The sequence below is a fragment of the Procambarus clarkii genome, chromosome 36 (assembly GCF_040958095.1).
Source record: "Procambarus clarkii isolate CNS0578487 chromosome 36, FALCON_Pclarkii_2.0, whole genome shotgun sequence".
Lineage (NCBI taxonomy): Eukaryota > Metazoa > Arthropoda > Malacostraca > Decapoda > Cambaridae > Procambarus > Procambarus clarkii.
The window spans coordinates 5,309,505-5,326,920 of record NC_091185.1 but is presented as its reverse complement, the minus strand read 5'-3'; the positions used below and the strand labels follow the sequence as shown (position 1 = coordinate 5,326,920).

The window sequence follows — 17,416 nt, the reverse complement described above, 5'->3', positions numbered from 1 at the left end:
TGGTGGGTTTTCCTCGGTTGATACTACGAAAAATATTCTCGAGGGTGCTGCTTATGTTCAACTATTTGGCAACGAAAATAACCCTAGAAATTCTATAGGAACGGCGTGAGATGTGAATATGTTCTGTGTGGGGGGGGGGGGGGGATGATTGTGGTGGTCAGTAGACTATTGTGGCTGTCAGTAGACTATTGTGGTTGTCAGTAGACAATTGTGGTTGTCAGTAGACTATTGTGGTTGTCAGTAGACTATTGTGGCTGTCAGTAGACTATTGTGGCTGTCAGTAGACTATTGTGGTGGTCAGTAGACTATTGTGGCTGTCAGTAGACTATTGTGGTTGTCAGTAGACAATTGTGGTTGTCAGTAGACTATTGTGGTTGTCAGTAGACTATTGTGGCTGTCAGTAGACTATTGTGGCTGTCAGTAGACTATTGTGGCTGTCAGTAGATTATTGTGGTTGTCAGTAGACAATTGTGGTTGTCAGTAGACTATTGTGGTTGTCAGTAGACTATTGTGGTTGTCAGTAGACTATTGTGGTGGTCAGTAGACTATTGTGGTTGTCAGTAGACTATTGTGGTTGTCAGTAGACAATTGTGGTTGTCAGTAGACTATTGTGGTTGTCAGTAGACTATTGTGGCTGTCAGTAGACTATTGTGGTTGTCAGTAGACTATTGTGGTTGTCAGTAGACTATTGTGGTGGTCAGTAGACTATTGTGGCTGTCAGTAGACTATTGTGGTGGTCAGTAGACTATTGTGGCTGTCAGTAGACTATTGTGGCTGTCAGTAGACTATTGTGGTGGTCAGTAGACTATTGTGGCTGTCAGTAGACTATTGTGGTGGTCAGTAGACTATTGTGGCTGTCAGTAGACTATTGTGGCTGTCAGTAGACTATTGTGGTGGTCAGTAGACTATTGTGGTTGTCAGTAGACTATTGTGGTTGTCAGACTCTCCAGAATGGAGAGTCTTATGGCCCATTAGAATACATATCACTTTCATGGTTGTACCACTATCAGACCAAGAGAAGGCCACCTTGAATAAGCAATTGTCTGACCAGTCAAATTACGATAAAACCAAGTTAGGGCTCGAGATTTCGGACCATAGCAAGCTATAATTCAGCCAGACCTTGTTATAGCCGTCGAGAGCAAGCTAAACCTTGGGACAGGGACTCAACAGGAACCCAACATGGGACGGGGAAGGGAGGATTGTGGTAGTGAAGGAGAGGTCTCCCACCGTCTCTCCCTCCCTCTTCATGAAGTTATCTTGAGAGATGATGATTTCGGGCTTATAGCGTTCCCGCGGCCCGGTTCTCCAGTAACATAGGAATGTACATCTCTGTTTTTTGTACACTTAATATGCAATTATTTTATGTAAATTATAATAAATTACAAAAAGAAAATTCTTAACAAATGGAGTTTTTCGCCTAGGAAGTGGCGTGGTCCTCGTTCTTACTCCTGTGCCGCATTGTTATGGACCCGTGGGTGTATGCGGCGCTGAACGAGTTCTTCTGCGAACTTCTAGAAGCCGCCTTCTACAGCATCCGTCAGGGGCTGGATTATCTCCTCGGCTGGTTAGCCTCCTGGAGGATCTTTAAGGAGCCTGGGTGTCCCCTCGGCAGGACCTTGAGGTCCTTGAAGGACCCGGCCGTCTTAGCGACGGACGCCTCCGGGAACATGCTGAAGGGGCTTGCGTGTCTCCTCGGCAGGACCTTGAAGGTCACGGGCGTCTTAGTGACGGACGCCTCCTGGAGGATCCTTAAGGAGCTTGCGTGTCTCCTCGGCAAGACCTTGAGGTCCTTGAAGGACCCGGCCGTCTTAGCGACGGACGCCTCCGGGAACATGCTGAAGGAGCTTGCGTGTCTCCTCGGCAGGACCTTGAGGTCCTTGATGGTCACGGGGCGCCTTAGCGACGGCCGCCTTCTGGAGGATCCTTTAGTTCATCAGTAACCACATGACCGCGGTCCTGGTGGTGTCCCTGGCCGTCTTTATACTGCTAATACTCTTCCCGGTGATCTGGGACCCTATCACAAGAATAGTGAAGGCGACCACCTAGGAACACTCTATTAATGTCTAGAAGCGGAGGAAAGCCCTGTGGAACGAGTTGCGGAACAAGAAGGAGGACTTTTGGGGCGTGTGGCCGCACTTGTAGCCGTTCCTATAGCTGGACGAGTCTGAGGACGATTCTGAGGACAAGTTGGAGGACAAACCACAGGACGAGCCAGAGGACAAGCCACAGGACGAGCCACAGGACGAGCCACAGGACGAGCTGGAGCACCGTCTGGAGAACATGGAAATGAGCAGGTTCCGCACCTTTGACAGAAAGATAGACTTCTTAGAATCCTTTGACGAAAATGAGTTGACGCTGACGAACTCGTGTGCTGACGACTTATCTGAGACTGTATATGACATGATTATAGAGGAAAGTGTGAAAGATGAAGGCACGAGGTCACTGAAGAAACTACTAGGAAAGCGGATTAGGCTACACGCTGATGTAGTCGAGGCAAATTACCCTTTTTTCGTGGTGAATTTTGCAAGTAATATACAACTTGTAGCGTTTGATGACCTCCATCCCAAGGCAAGACTACGCGCATATATGTTGTAGGCATTTGTTTAGGGCACAATTTTTCTATGGCAGACCATTGCATATTTGGTCTTCATACCTTCACATATCTACGCGGCATCTGTGTGTATGATCTATCCTGATAATGCCTTCCATGTAAACAAGAAAAACAGAGGAACGTGAGATCACAGCAAAACACTTTATTCACATACTTTTGGCGTCTTAGATAAAACAATTGAATTTCTACCAGTATCTTGCCTCATGCCATAATTTGATTGACACGTACGAAACGGGCTTGCTCAGTCGGTATCAAGAAACCAAATAAGATATTTATCTTTCAGTGTTAATCGAATAAAGCTGGCAGGAGTTAGGTTGGAGACGAACGCACATATTAGAAGAGGCTCGCATTTGTTACCAACAGGACATTTATATTAATCCCAAGACAAGCCTGGAGAGTTTTGATCAGTATGATTTTAATTACCTACATCCCTTGCTAGAAATATTCGCTTAGACATTATTTGTGAGTCTTAAACTCATAGTTTTCCTCTGGTCCGCAATGATAGTAATGATCCTCATTCCTATACAAATCTTCCCCACACTTGTTGGAATGATCTCTCCTCAAATTGCAGTCTAAATAAAAGAGAAAATTTCTTAATGTTAACATATGACAACCGACTTGATTTATATAATATTATTGCCTTTCACCAAGATAGTGTCCTCCTTATATACTACATCCTGCACCAATGGAGCATGTATGCGTATGGAGACAGCATTAATAGAATGGTACAAACTTATGTAATGAAAGGGTAGGGGGGAATGGAAGGGTAGGGGGTGGGGATGGGAAGGGAAGGGGAGGGGGGTGGGGATGGGAAGGGAAGGGGAGGGGGGTGGGGATGGGAAGGGTAGACATTCACACATCAGCCACCCTCCATGCCACCCACGGCAGCTCCCCATGGCAGCCACCCACGGCAGCCACCCACGGCAGCCTCCCTCGGCAGCCACCCACGGCAGCCACCCACGGCAGCTCCCAATGGCAGCCTCCCACGGCAGCCTCCCACGGCAGCCACCCACGGCAGCCTCCCACGGCAGCCACCCACGGCAGCCACCCACGGCAGCCACCCTCGGCAGCCACCCACGGCAGCCTCCCTCGGCAGCCACCCACGGCAGCCACCCACGGCAGCCACCATCGGCAGCCACCCACGGCAGCCACCCACGGCAGCCACCCACGGCAGCCACCCACGGCAGCCTCCCTCGGCAGCCACCCACGGCAGCCTCCCTCGGCAGCCACCCTCGGCAGCCACCCACGGCAGCCACCCTCGGCAGCCACCCACGGCAGCCTCCCTCGGCAGCCACCCACGGCAGCCTCCCTCGGCAGCCACCCACGGCAGCCACCCACGGCAGCCACCCACGGCAGCCACCCTCGGCAGCCACCCACGGCAGCCACCCACGGCAGCCACCCACGGCAGCCACCCACGGCAGCCACCCACGGCAGCCTCCCTCGGCAGCCACCCACGGCAGCCACCCACGGCAGCCACCCACGGCAGCCACCCACGGCAGCCACCCACGGCAGCCTCCCTCGGCAGCCACCCACGGCAGCCTCCCACGGCAGCCTCCCACGGCAGCCTCCCACGGCAGCCTCCCTCGGCAGCCACCCACGGCAGCCACCCACGGCAGCCACCCACGGCAGCCACCCACGGCAGCCACCCACGGCAGCCTCCCACGGCAGCCACCCACGGCAGCCTCCCACGGCAGCCACCCACGGCAGCCTCCCACGGCAGCCTCCCACGGCAGCCACCCACGGCAGCCACCCACGGCAGCCACCCACGGCAGCCTCCCACGGCAGCCACCCACGGCAGCCTCCCTCGGCAGCCTCCCTCGGCAGCCACCCTCGGCAGCCACCCACGGCAGCCACCCAAGGCAGCCTCCCTCGGCAGCCACACACGGCAGCCACCCACGGCAGCCTCCCTCGGCAGCCTCCCTCGGCAGCCACCCACGGCAGCCACCCACGGCAGCCACCCACGGCAGCCACCCACGGCAGCCACCCACGGCAGCCTCCCACGGCAGCTCCCCACGGCAGCCTCCCACGGCAGCCTCCCTCGGCAGCCTCCCACGGCAGGCTCCCTCGGCAGCCACCCTCGGCAGCCACCCACGGCAGCCTCCCTCGGCAGCCACCCTCGGCAGCCTCCCTCGGCAGCCACCCTCGGCAGCCACCCACGGCAGCCTCCCACGGCAGCCACCCACGGCAGCCACCCACGGCAGCCACCCACGGCAGCCACCCTCGGCAGCCTCCCACGGCAGCCACCCACGGCAGCCTCCCACGGCAGCCTCCCACGGCAGCCACCCTCGGCAGCCTCCCTCGGCAGCCTCCCTCGGCAGCCACCCACGGCAGCCACCCACGGCAGCCTCCCTCGGCAGCCTCCATCGGCAGCCTCCCTCTGCAGCCTCCATCGGCAGCCTCCATCGGCAGCCTCCCACGGCAGTCGGCAGCCACGCACGGCAGCCACACTCGGCAGCCACCCTCAGCAGCCTCCCATGGCAGGCACCCACGGCAGGCACCCTCGGCAGCCTCCCTCGGCAGCCTCCCTCGGCAGCCTCCCTCGGCAGCCACCCACGGCAGCCACCCTCGGCAGCCACCCTCGGCAGCCACCCACGGCAGCCACCCTCGGCAGCCACCCACGGCAGCCACCCTCGGCAGCCACCCACGGCAGCCTCCCTCGGCAGCCTCCCTCGGCAGCCTCCCTCGGCAGCCACCCACGGCAGCCGCCCTCGGCAGCCACCCACGGCAGCCACCCTCGGCAGCCTCCCTCGGCAGCCTCCCTCGGCAGCCTCCCTCGGCAGCCTCCCTCGGCAGCCTCCCACGGCAGCCACCCTCGGCAGCCTCCCTCGGCAGCCACCCACGGCAGCCTCCCTCGGCAGCCTCCCACGGCAGCCACCCTCGGCAGCCTCCCTCGGCAGCCTCCCTCGGCAGCCACCCTCGGCAGCCACCCACGGCAGCCTCCCTCGGCAGCCTCCCTCGGCAGCCACCCTCGGCAGCCACCCACGGCAGCCACCCACGGCAGCCTCCCACGGCAGCCTCCCACGGCAGCCACCCACGGCAGCCTCCCACGGCAGCCTCCCACGGCAGCCACCCACGGCAGCCACCCACGGCAGCCACCCACGGCAGCCTCCCACGGCAGCCAACCTCGGTAGCCTCCCTCGGCAGCCTCCCACGGCAGCCACCCTCGGTAGCCTCCCTCGGTAGCCACCCTCGGTAGCCTCCCACGGCAGCCACCCACGGCAGCCTCCCACGGCAGCCACCCACGGCAGCCACCCACGGCAGCCTCCCTCGGCAGCCTCCCACGGCAGCCACCCACGGCAGCCTCCAACGGCAGCCTCCCTCGGCAGCCTCCCTCGGCAGCCTCCCACGGCAGCCTCCCACGGCAGCCACCCACGGCAGCCTCCCTCGGCAGCCTCCCTCTGCAGCCTCCCTCGGCAGCCTCCCACGGCAGCCTCCAACGGCAGCCTCCCTCGGCAGCTTCCCATGGCAGCCACCCACGGCAGCCACCCTCGGCAGCCTCCCTCGGCAGCCACCCACGGTAGCCACCCTCGGCAGCCACCCTCGGCAGCCTCCCTCTGCAGCCTCCCTCTGCAGCCTCCCACGGCAGCCTCCCACGGCAGCCACCCACGGCAGCCACCCACGGCAGCCACCCACGGCAGCCACCCACGGCAGCCACCCACGGCAGCCTCCCTCGGCAGCCTCCCACGGCAGCCACCCTCGGCAGCCACCCTCGCCAGCCTCCCTCGGCAGCCTCCCACGGGAGCTTCCCACGGCAGCCACCCTCGGCAGCCACCATCGGCAGCCTCCCACGGCAGCCTCCCACGGCAGCCACCCACGGCAGCCACCCAAGGCAGCCACCCAAGGCAGCCACCCAAGGCAGCCACCCTCGGCAGCCTCCCACGGCAGCCTCCCACGGCAGCCTCCCTCGGCAGCCACCCTCGGTAGCCTCCCTCGGCAGCCTCCCTCGGCAGCCTCCCACGGCAGCCACCCACGGCAGCCTCCCTCGGCAGCCTCCCACGGCAGCCACCCTCGGCAGCCACCCTCGGCAGCCTCCCTCGGCAGCCACCCACGGCAGCCTCCCTCGGCAGCCTCCCTCGGCAGCCTCCCTCTGCAGCCTCCCTCGGCAGCCTCCCACGGCAGCCTCCAACGGCAGCCACCCACGGCAGCCACCCTCGGCAGCCTCCCTCGGCAGCCTCCCTCGGCAGCTTCCCATGGCAGCCACCCACGGCAGCCACCCTCGGCAGCCTCCCTCGGCAGCTTCCCATGGCAGCCACCCACGGCAGCCACCCACGGTAGCCACCCTCGGCAGCCTCCCTCTGCAGCCTCCCACGGCAGCCTCCCACGGCACCCTCCCTCGGCAGCCACCCACGGCAGGCACCCTCGGCAGCCACCCACGGCAGCCTCCCTCGGCAGCCACCCTCGGCAGCCTCCCTCTGCAGCCTCCCTCGGCAGCCACACTCGGCAGCCTCCCTCTGCAGCCTCCCTCTGCAGCCTCCCACGGCAGCCTCCCACGGCAGCCACCCACGGCAGCCACCCACGGCAGCCTCCCTCGGCAGCCTCCCATGGCAGCCTCCCATGGCAGCCTCCCTCGGCAGCCTCCCATGGCAGCCACCCTCGCCAGCCACCCTCGGCAGCCTCCCACGGGAGCCTCCCACGGCAGCCACCCTCGGCAGCCACCCTCGGCAGCCTCCCACGGCAGCCTCCCTCGGCAGCCACCCTCGGCAGCCACCCTCGGCAGCCTCCCTCGGCAGCCTCCCACGGCAGCCACCCTCGGCAGCCACCCTCGGCAGCCTCCCTCGGCAGCCTCCCACGGCAGCCTCCCACGGCAGCCTCCCACGGCAGCCACCCACGGCAGCCACCCACGGCAGCCACCCAAGGCAGCCACCCACGGCAGCCACCCACGGCAGCCACCCACGGCAGCCTCCCTCGGCAGCCTCCCATGGCAGCCTCCCTCGGCAGCCTCCCACGGGAGCCTCCCACGGCAGCCACCCTCGGCAGCCACCATCGGCAGCCTCCCTCGGCAGCCTCCCACGGGAGCCTCCCTCGGCAGCCACCCTCGGCAGCCTCCCTCTGCAGCCTCCCTCGGCAGCCTCCCACGGCAGCCTCCCACGGCAGCCTCCAACGGCAGCCACCCACGGCAGCCACCCACGGCAGCCACCCTCGGCAGCCTCCCTCGGCAGCCTCCCTCGGCAGCCACCCACGGCAGCCACCCACGGCAGCCACCCACGGTAGCCACCCTCGGCAGCCTCCCACGGCAGCCTCCCTCGGCAGCCTCCCTCGGCAGCCACCCACGGCAGCCTCCCTCGGCAGCCTCCCTCGGCAGGCACCCACGACAGGCACCCTCGGCAGCCACCCACGGCAGCCTCCCTCGGCAGGCACCCTCGGCAGCCACCCTCGGCAGGCACCCTCTGCAGCCTCCCTCTGCAGCCTCCCTCTGCAGGCACCCTCGGCAGCCACCCACGGCAGCCTCCCTCGGCAGCCACCCACGGCAGCCACCCACGGCAGCCTCCCTCGGCAGCCTCCAACGGCAGCCTCCCTCGGCAGCCTCCCTCGGCAGCCTCCCTCTGCAGCCTCCCTCGGCAGCCTCCAACGGCAGCCTCCAACGGCAGCCACCCTCGGCAGCCTCCCTCGGCAGCCACCCTCGGCAGCTTCCCATGGCAGCCTCCCTCGGCAGCCTCCCTCGGCAGCCTCCCTCTGCAGCCTCCCTCGGCAGCCTCCAACGGCAGCCTCCAACGGCAGCCACCCTCGGCAGCCTCCCTCGGCAGCCACCCTCGGCAGCTTCCCATGGCAGCCTCCCTCGGCAGCCACCCACGGCAGCCACCCACGGCAGCCACCCTCGGCAGCCTCCCTCTGCAGCCACCCACGGCAGCCACCCACGGCAGCCACCCACGGCAGCCTCCCTCGGCAGCCTCCCTCGGCAGCCTCCCTCTGCAGCCTCCCTCTGCAGCCTCCCTCTGCAGCCTCCCACGGCAGCCTCCCACGGCAGCCTCCCACGGCAGCCTCCCACGGCAGCCACCCACGGCAGCCACCCACGGCAGCCTCCCTCGGCAGCCTCCCTCGGCAGCCTCCCACGGCAGCCACCCTCGGCAGCCTCCCACGGCAGCCTCCCACGGGAGCCTCCCACGGGAGCCTCCCATGGCAGCCACCCTCGGCAGCCACCATCGGCAGCCACCCACGGCAGCCTCCCACGGCAGCCACCCACGGCAGCCACCCAAGGCAGCCTCCCACGGCAGCCACCCTCGGTAGCCTCCCTCGGCAGCCTCCCTCGGCAGCCACCCACGGCAGCCTCCCACGGCAGCCACCCTCGGCAGCCACCATCGGCAGCCACCCACGGCAGCCTCCCACGGCAGCCACCCACGGCAGCCACCCTCGGCAGCCACCCTCGGCAGCCACCCTCGGCAGCCTCCCACGGCAGCCACCCTCGGTAGCCTCCCTCGGCAGCCACCCTCGGTAGCCTCCCTCGGCAGCCTCCCTCGGCAGCCTCCCACGGCAGCCACCCACGGCAGCCTCCCTCGGCAGCCTCCCTCGGCAGCCACCCACGGCAGCCTCCCTCGGCAGCCTCCCTCGGCAGCCTCCCTCTGCAGCCTCCCTCGGCAGCCTCCCACGGCAGCCTCCAACGGCAGGCACCCACGGCAGCCACCCACGGCAGCCACCCTCGGCAGCCTCCCTCGGCAGCCTCCCTCGGCAGCCACCCACGGCAGCCACCCACGGCAGCCACCCACGGTAGCCACCCTCGGCAGCCTCCCACGGCAGCCTCCCACGGCAGCCTCCCTCGGCAGCCACCCACGGCAGCCTCCCTCGGCAGCCTCCCTCGGCAGGCACCCACGGCAGGCACCCTCGGCAGCCACCCACGGCAGCCTCCCTCGGCAGGCACCCTCGGCAGCCACCCTCGGCAGCCTCCCTCTGCAGCCTCCCTCTGCAGCCTCCCACGGCAGCCTCCCACGGCCGCCTCCCACGGCAGCCTCCCTCGGCAGCCTCCCACGGCAGCCTCCCATGGCAGCCACCCACGGCAGCCACCCACGGCAGCCACCCACGGTAGCCACCCACGGTAGCCTCCCTCTGCAGCCTCCCTCTGCAGCCTCCCTCTGCAGCCTCCCACGGCAGCCTCCCACGGCAGCCACCCACGGCAGCCACCCACGGCAGCCTCCCTCGGCAGGCACCCACGGCAGGCACCCTCGGCAGCCACCCACGGCAGCCACCCACGGCAGCCACCCTCGGCAGCCTCCCTCGGCAGCCTCCCTCGGCAGCCACCCTCTTCAGCCTCCCTCGGCAGCCTTCCTCGGCAGCCACCCACGGCAGCCTCCCTCGGCAGCCACCCTCGGCAGCCTTCCTCGGCAGCCACCCTCGGCAGCCTCCCTCGGCAGCCACCCTCGGCAGCCTCCCTCGGCAGCCACCCACGGCAGACTCCCTCGGCAGCCTTCCTCGGCAGCCACCCACGGCAGCCACCCTCGGCAGCCTCCCTCGGCAGCCACCCACGGCAGCCACCCACGGCAGCCACCCTCCAGACCTCCCACGGCAGCCACCCACGGCAGCCACCCTCGGCAGCCTCCCTCGGCAGCCTTCCTCGGCAGCCTTCCTCGGCAGCCACCCACGGCAGCCACCCACGGCAGCCACCCTCGGCAGCCTCCCTCGGCAGCCACCCACGGCAGACTCCCTCGGCAGCCTCCCTCGGCAGCCTCCCTCGGCAGCCACCCACGGCAGCCACAAACGGTAGCCTCCCTCGGCAGCCTCCCTCTTCAGCCACCCACGTCAGCCACCCACGGCAGCCACCCTCGGCAACCTTCCTCGGCAGCCACCCACGGCAGCCACCCACGGCAGCCACCCTCGGCAGCCTTCCTCGGCAGCCACCCTCGGCAGCCTCCCTCGGACGCCACCCACGGCAGACTCCCTCGGCAGCCACCCTCGGCAGCCACCCACGGCAGCCACCCTCGGCAGCCTCCCACGGCAGCCACCCACGGCAGCCACCCTCGGCAGCCTCCCACGGCAGCCACCCTCGGCAGCCTTCTTCGGCAGCCACCCTCGGCAGCCTTCCACGGCAGCCACCCACGGCAGCCACCCTCGGCAGCCTCCCACGGCAGCCACCCACGTCAGCCACCCTCCAGACCTCCCATGGCAGCCTCTCACGGCAGCCACCCACAGCAGCCACCCAAGGCAGCCACCCAAGGCAGCCTCCCACGGCAGCCACCCTCGGCAGACACCCACAGCAGCCTCCCACAGCAGCCACCCACAGCAGCCACCCACAGCAGCCACCCATGGCAGCCTCCTACAGCAGCCACCCACGGCAGCCACCCACGGCAGCCACCCTCGGCAGCCACCCTCGGCAGCTACCTTCGGCAGCCACCCAAGGCAGCCTCCCACGGCAGCCACCCTCCAGACCTCCCATGGCAGCCTCCCTCGGCTGCCACCCACAGCAGCCACCCTCGGCAGCCACCCACGGCAGCCTCACACGGCAGCCTCACACGGCAGCCACCCACGGCAGCCACCCACGGCAGCCACCCAAGGCAGCCTCCCACGGCAGCCACCCTCGGCAGCCACCCACGCAGCCTCCCACGGCAGCCACCCACGGCAGCCTCCCATGGCAGCCTCCCACGGCAGCCACGCACCGCAGCCACCCACGGCAGACACCAACCAGGCCTCCCACGGCAGCAACCCACGGCAGCCGTGGGAGGCCTGGTGGGTGGCTGCCGTGGGAGGGTGCCTTGGGCAGGTGTCGTGGGTGGGTGGCTGCTGTGGGTGGCTGCTGTGGGTGGCTGCCGAGGGTGGCTGCCGAAGGTGGCTGCCGAGGGTGGCTGCCGTGGGTGGCTGCCGTGGGAGTCTGCCGTGGGTTGCTGCCGTGGGAGGGTGCCGTGGGAGGGTGCCGTGGGAGGCTGCCGTGGGTGGCTGCTGTGGGTGGCTGCCGTGGGAGGCTGCCGTGGGTGGCTGCCGTGGGTGGCTGCCGTGGGAGGGTACCGAGGGTGGCTGCCGTGGGAAGGTGCCGTGGGAAGGTGCCGTGGGAAGCGTCCGTGGGTGGCTGCCGTGGGTGGCTGCCGAGGGTGGCTGCCGTGGGTGGCTGCCGAGGGTGGCTGCCGAAGGTGGCTGCCGAGGGTGGCTGCTGAGGGAGGCTGCCGTGGGTGGCTGCCGAGGGTGGCTGCCGAAGGTGGCTGCCGAGGGTGGCTGCCGAGGGAGGCTGCCGTGGGTGGCTGCCTTGGGAGGCTGCCGTGGGTGGCTGCCGTGGGTGGCTGCCGTGGGTGGCTGCCGTGGGTGGCTACCGAGGGAGGCTGCCGTGGGTGGCTGCCGTGGGTGGCTGCCGTGGGTGGCTGCTGTGAGAGACTACCGTGGGAGGCCTGGTGGGTGGCTGCCGTGGGTAGCTGCTGTGGGAGTCTGCCGAGGGTGGCTGCTGTGGGAGGCTGCCGTGGGTGGCTGCCGAGGGTAGCTGACGTGGGAGGCTGCCGTGGGAGGCTGCCGTGGGAGGCTGCCGTGGGAGGCTGCCGTGGGTGGCTGCTGTAGGTAGCTGACGTGGGTGGCTGCTGTAGGTAGCTGACGTGGGTGGCTGCTGTAGGTAGCTGACGTGGGTGGCTGCCGTGGGTGGCTGCCGTGGGTGGCTGCCGTGGGAGGCTGCCGTGGGTGGCTGCCGACGGTGGCTGCCGAGGGTAGCTGACGTGGGTGGCTGCCGTGGGTGGCTGCCGTGGGTAGCTGCCGTGGGTGGCTGCCGTGGGTGGCTGCCGTGGGTGGCTGCCGTGGGTGGCTGCCGTGGGTGGCTGCCGTGGGTGGCTGCCGTGGGTTGCTGCCGTGGGAGGGTGCCGTGGGTTGCTGCCGTGGGTGGCTGCTGTGGGTTGCTGCCGTGGGAGGGTGCCGTGGGAGGGTGCCGTGGGTGGCTGCCGTGGGAGGGTGCCGTGGGTGGCTGCCGAGGGAGGCTGCCGAGGGAGGCTGCCGAGGGTGGCTGCCGTGGGTGGCTGCCGTGGGTGGCTGCCGTGGGTGGCTGCCGTGGGTTGCTGCCGTGGGAGGGTGCCCTGGGTGGCTACCGAGGGTGGCTGCCGAGGGAGGCTGCCGTGGGTGGCTGCCGTGGGTGGCTGCCGTGGGAGGGTGCCGTGGGAGGGTGCCCTGGGTGGCTGCCGTGGGTGGCTGCCGTGGGTGGCTTCTGAGGGTGGCTGCTGAGGGTGGCTGCCGAGGGAGGCTGCCGAGGGAGGCTGCCGTGGGTGGCTGCCGTGGGTGGCTGCCGTGGGAGGCTGCCGTGGGTGGCTGCCGAGGGTGGCTGCCGTGGGTGGCTGCTGAGGGAGGCTGCCGTGGGTGGCTGCCGTGGGTGGCTGCCGTGGGTGGCTGCCGTGGGTTGCTGCCGTGGGAGGGTGCCCTGGGTGGCTACCGAGGGTGGCTGCCGAGGGAGGCTGCCGAGGGAGGCTGCCGTGGGTGGGTGCCGTGGGAGGGTGCCCTGGGTGGCTGCCGTGGGTGGCTGCCGTGGGTGGCTGCTGAGGGTGGCTGCTGAGGGTGGCTGCCGAGGGAGGCTGCCGAGGGAGGCTGCCGAGGGAGGCTGCCGTGGGTGGCTGCCGTGGGTGGCTGCCGTGGGTGGCTGCCGAGGGTGGCTGCCGTGGGTGGCTGCTGAGGGAGGCTGCCGTGGGTGGCTGCCGTGGGTGGCTGCCGTGGGTGGCTGCCGAGGGAGGCTACCGTGGGAGGGTGCCGTGGGTGGCTGCCGTGGGAGGGTGCCGTGGGTAGCTTCCGTGGGTGGCTGCCGTGGGTGGCTGCCGTGGGAGGGTGCCGAGGGAGGGTGCCCTGGGTGGCTGCCGTGGGTGGCTGCCGTGGGTAGCTGCCGTGGGTGGCTGCCGTGGGAGGGTGCCCTGGGTGGCTGCCGTGGGTGGCTGCCGTGGGTGGCTGCCGTGGGTGGCTGCCGTGGGAGGGTGCCCTGGGTGGCTGCCGTGGGTGGCTGCCGTGGGTGGCTGCCGTGGGTGGCTGCCGTGGGTGGCTGCCGTGGGTGGCTGCCGTGGGTGGCTGCCGTGGGAGGCCTGGTGGGTGGCTGCTGTGGGTGGCTGCTGTGGGAGTCTGCCGTGGGTGGCTGCCGAGGGTGGCTGCCGTGGGAGGCTGCCGAGGGTGGCTGCCGTGGGAGGCTGCCGTGGGAGGCTGCCGTGGGTGGCTGCCGTGGGTGGCTGCCGTGGGAGGGTGCCGAGGGAGGCTGCCGTGGGAGGCTGCCGTGGGAGGCTGCCGTGGGTGGCTGCCGTGGGTGGCTGCCGTGGGTAGCTGCCGTGGGCGGCGGCCGTGGGAGGGTGCCGAGGGAGGCTGCCGTGGGAGGCTGCCGTGGGAGGCTGCCGTGGGAGGCTGCCGTGGGTGGCTGCCGTGGGAGGCCTCGTTGGTGGCTGCCGTGGGTGGCTGACGTGGGTGGCTGCCGTGGGTGGCTGCCGTGGGTGGCTGCCGTGGGTGGCTGCCGAGGGAGGCTGCCGAGGGAGGCTGCCGTGGGAGGGTGCCGTGGGAGGGTGCCGTGGGTGGCTGCCGTGGGAAGGTGCCGTGGGTAGCTTCCGTGGGTAGCTTCCGTGGGTGGCTGCCGTGGGTGGCTGCCGTGGGAGGGTGCCGAGGGAGGGTGCCCTGGGTGGCTGCCGTGGGTAGCTGCCGTGGGTGGCTGCCGTGGGAGGGTGCCGTGGGAGGGTGCCGTGGGAGGGTGCCGTGGGAGGGTGCCCTGGGTGGCTGCCGTGGGAGGGTGCCGTGGGTGGCTGCCTTGGGAGGCTGCCGTGGGTGGCTGCCGTGGGTGGCTGCCGTGGGTGGCTGCCGTGGGTGGCTGCCGTGGGAGACTACCGTGGGAGACTACCGTGGGAGGCCTGGTGGGTGGCTGCTGTGGGTGGCTGCTGTGGGAGTCTGCCGTGGGTGGCTGCCGAGGGTGGCTGCCGAGGGTGGCTGCCGAGGGTGGCTGCCGTGGGTGGGTGCCGAGGGTGGCTGCCGTGGGAGGCTGCCGTGGGAGGCTGCCGTGGGAGGCTGCCGTGGGTGGGTGCCGAGGGAGGCTGCCGTGGGAGGCTGCCGTGGGTGGCTGCCGTGGGAGGCTGCCGTGGGAGGCTGCCGTGGGAGGCTGCCGTGGGTGGCTGCCGTGGGAGGCGGCCGTGGGAGGGTGCCGAGGGAGGCTGCCGTGGGAGGTTGCCGTGGGAGGCCTCGTTGGTGGCTGCCGAGGGAGGCTGCCGTGGGTGGCTGACGTGGGTGGCTGCCGAGGGTGGCTGCCGTGGGTGGCTGACGTGGGTGGCTGACGTGGGTGGCTGCCGTGGGAGGGTGCTGTGGGTGGCTTCCGAGGGTGGCTGCCGTGGGAGGCTGCCGTGAGAGGCTGCCGTGGGAGGTTGCTGTGGGTGGCTGCCACCCACCAGGCCTCCCACGGCAGCCACCCACCAGGCCACCCACGGCAGCCTCCCACGGCAGTCTCCCACGGCAGCCACCCTCCAGCCATCCTACCGCAGTCTCAAACCAGGCCTCCCACGGCAGCCTCCCACGGCATAAAGTGTGTCAGAACGCTACAGTTTTGCTTTTTCCGACTGCAGCGTTCCGACTGCAGCGTTCCGACTGCAGCGTTCCGACTGCAGCGTTCCGACTGCAGCGTTCCGACTGCAGCGTTCCGACTGCACCGTTCCGACTGCAGCGTTCCGACTGCACCGTTCCGACTGTAGCGTTTTGAGTGCAGCGTTCCGACTGCAGCGTTCCGACTGCGGCGTTCCGACTGCGGCGTTCCGACTGCGGCGTTCCGACTGCAGCGTTCCGACTGCAGCGTTCCGACTGCAGCGTTCCGACTGCGGCGTTCCGACTGCGGCGTTCCGACTGCGGCGTTCCGACTGCGGCGTTCCGACTGCAGCGTTCCGACTACAGCGTTCCGACTACAGCGTTCCGACTGCAGCGTTCCGACTGCAGCGTTCCGACTGCAGCGTTCCGACTACCGCGTTCCGACTACCGCGTTCCGACTGCAGCGTTCCGACTGCAGCGTTCCGACTGCAGCGTTCCGACTACAGCGTTGTGGCACAGCCGTTTTGAGTTAGCCCGGTGACCCTTGCACAGACATGGCTAATGACCAATGACGTCATCAGCTAGCCGCTCAGCGTTCCTGCACAGGCACGTTCAAGGGGATTAAAAAGCCGGTCTATGAGTCGTGTGTTTTGCGTTACAACAGTGACCCTGAAACCTAATGTATAATACCGTCAACCCTAGTCTATTTTATATTTCCTATTTACTTCCAATTATCGTCCATTGCAAAAGGGGAATCAACACAGTGCATGAACTAGCATATTTCTCAGCGTTCTCCCCTTGCTACCGAACCAGTATTTACCAGGATTTTTTTTTTCCTAAATCTTAAACTTATCCAATTTATACCTATTGTTTCGTGTTCTGTCTCGTGTTGATACTTTTAATCGGCTATTAATATCCCCCTTTGTCATGTCCATTCATTCTTCACCCCTCTATCATGTCACCTCTGTTTCTTCGCCTTATTAGATAATGTAATTTAAGCTTTGTCAATCTTTCTTCGGTGATTGCTTATTGAGCATTGGGTAAAATAAAAATGAAAACCTGCTATCATCCATTTGTATGAAAACAGTCCCCTGCCAGGCAAGGCGACTTCTATGCGATTTCAGTCCTAATCCAATATTGCAGCATAAATGTATATGCACATCTCACATTCGCTCAAAAAACATGCCTCCCACACCTTGCTGTAGAATATAACAAATCGAAATACTCATTCAGTAAAAGCAATCCTCTCATGTTTTGAAATAAGGCCTTCTGCAGTTACCTTCTTTTCTGACGTCATGCGAGGCGTCAACATGCTAAATGCAGATCCCAGGAGGTTCACACATAAGTGTGAACTCTTAATCAGGCTTAATACCTCAACTGTATTCTGTGCTTCATCCGAGTCAATATTCAGCTACAATAGCTCGTATTTGTCGCTCATTGCTCCTATTTTCTGTTATTTATTTCATAAACCCTATCAAACCATCCTAACCTAACTTATTACATAACAAACAAATACATTATACAGACTCGTTGTTGTTTAGCGACATCACGAAAAGCGACCTTAGGTATAGGGATAAGGTATTGATGGCCATTAGCATATAAGTGTCAAGGTATCACAGCACCTGACTGGTCAACTATGTATGACGTCACCAGATGACCAATGCGGCCTTTAGCATCCTACTGGCATATTAGTAGGCATCCATCAGTCTCAGAAGACTATGGAGTCGCGCTCTGGGTGTCGGTCTGGAGTGGCCTTACCAGGGCGCAAAGCCAGGGTAGGTTGATTCGGGGGAGAAGCTGTTACCCAGGCAGCAGGTTCCCCCCCCCCCCCTCTCCACAGTGCTGAAAGTCTCCAATGGAAAGGCATACGCCAATACGATACGATTGGTTCCAGCACCGTCGTAGGCAGTACATATGCCTACTGGCATATGTACTGTTTTTTTTATGTTATTATTAAAAAATGGCTAGACTAACCATCCCCACCTAACCTAATCAGAGGTTTAAGAATATACATTTTAGTCATCTACAACTGTAATCATTAAGCACTGATAAGTTCAAAAGTATAACAGCAGCCCAATGTCATACCGGTATTTTAGCAGAATCGTACATCTGGCAGCATTGTAGGTGAGCTGAACATAAGAATAAAGGTAACTGCAGAAGTCCTATTGGCCCATACGAGGCTCCTGTATATCTCCACCTGTCGGAAAATCCGACACCATTTAATAATATCATACAGACAGATAATAATTGCTGCTGTATTGTATAAACAAGTTACCCATAGAAAATGTAATTGTAGTGGAATTTCCGTCTATAGAAAACGGGATATCATTCCACATACTGTTATAAATTCACCCCCTATTATTGTGGGAATTATTCTTAAATACATTAGTC

The 17,416-nt window shown here is 65.1% G+C and overlaps 2 protein-coding genes across 2 annotated transcripts; one reads left to right on the top strand and one right to left on the bottom strand.

Annotated features, from left to right (window-relative positions):
• The first annotated feature begins 1,463 nt into the window (after positions 1-1,463).
• Positions 1,464-12,076, top strand: LOC138371566 (hornerin-like). Its single transcript, XM_069336450.1, has 4 exons — positions 1,464-1,883; positions 2,155-2,568; positions 5,925-9,014; positions 9,110-12,076. Exons 1-4 carry the CDS (start codon positions 1,464-1,466, stop codon positions 12,074-12,076), a joined length of 6,891 nt encoding a protein of 2,296 aa, XP_069192551.1.
• Positions 12,077-12,587: 511 nt separating this feature from the next.
• Positions 12,588-14,978, bottom strand: LOC138371565 (putative uncharacterized protein ENSP00000383309). Its single transcript, XM_069336449.1, has 2 exons — positions 13,761-14,978; positions 12,588-13,652 (listed from the first exon to the last, which is right to left on the bottom strand). The coding sequence occupies exons 1-2, from the start codon at positions 14,976-14,978 to the stop codon at positions 12,588-12,590; spliced, it is 2,283 nt and encodes a 760-aa protein (XP_069192550.1).
• Positions 14,979-17,416: the final 2,438 nt, after the last annotated feature.

What these genes read in the sequence shown, in the direction of transcription:
- LOC138371566 (XM_069336450.1), top strand. Translation starts at nt 1,464, where the DNA reads ATGGACCCGTGGGTGTATGCGGCGCTGAACGAGTTCTTCTGCGAACTT. An exon ending in GGACCTTGAGGTCCTTGATG is followed by an intron (nt 1,884 to 2,154) that starts GTCACGGGGCGC and finishes CCGTTCCTATAG; the next exon opens with CTGGACGAGTCTGAGGACGA. An exon ending in TCCCACGGCAGCCACCCTCG is followed by an intron (nt 9,015 to 9,109) that starts GTAGCCTCCCTC and finishes CTCCCTCGGCAG; the next exon opens with CCTCCCTCGGCAGCCACCCA.
- LOC138371565 (XM_069336449.1), bottom strand. Translation starts at nt 14,978, where the DNA reads ATGGCTGGAGGGTGGCTGCCGTGGGAGACTGCCGTGGGAGGCTGCCGT. An exon ending in ACCCACGGCAGCCACCCACG is followed by an intron (nt 13,653 to 13,760) that starts GCAGCCTCCCAC and finishes CTCCCACGGCAG; the next exon opens with CCACCCTCGGCAGCCTCCCA.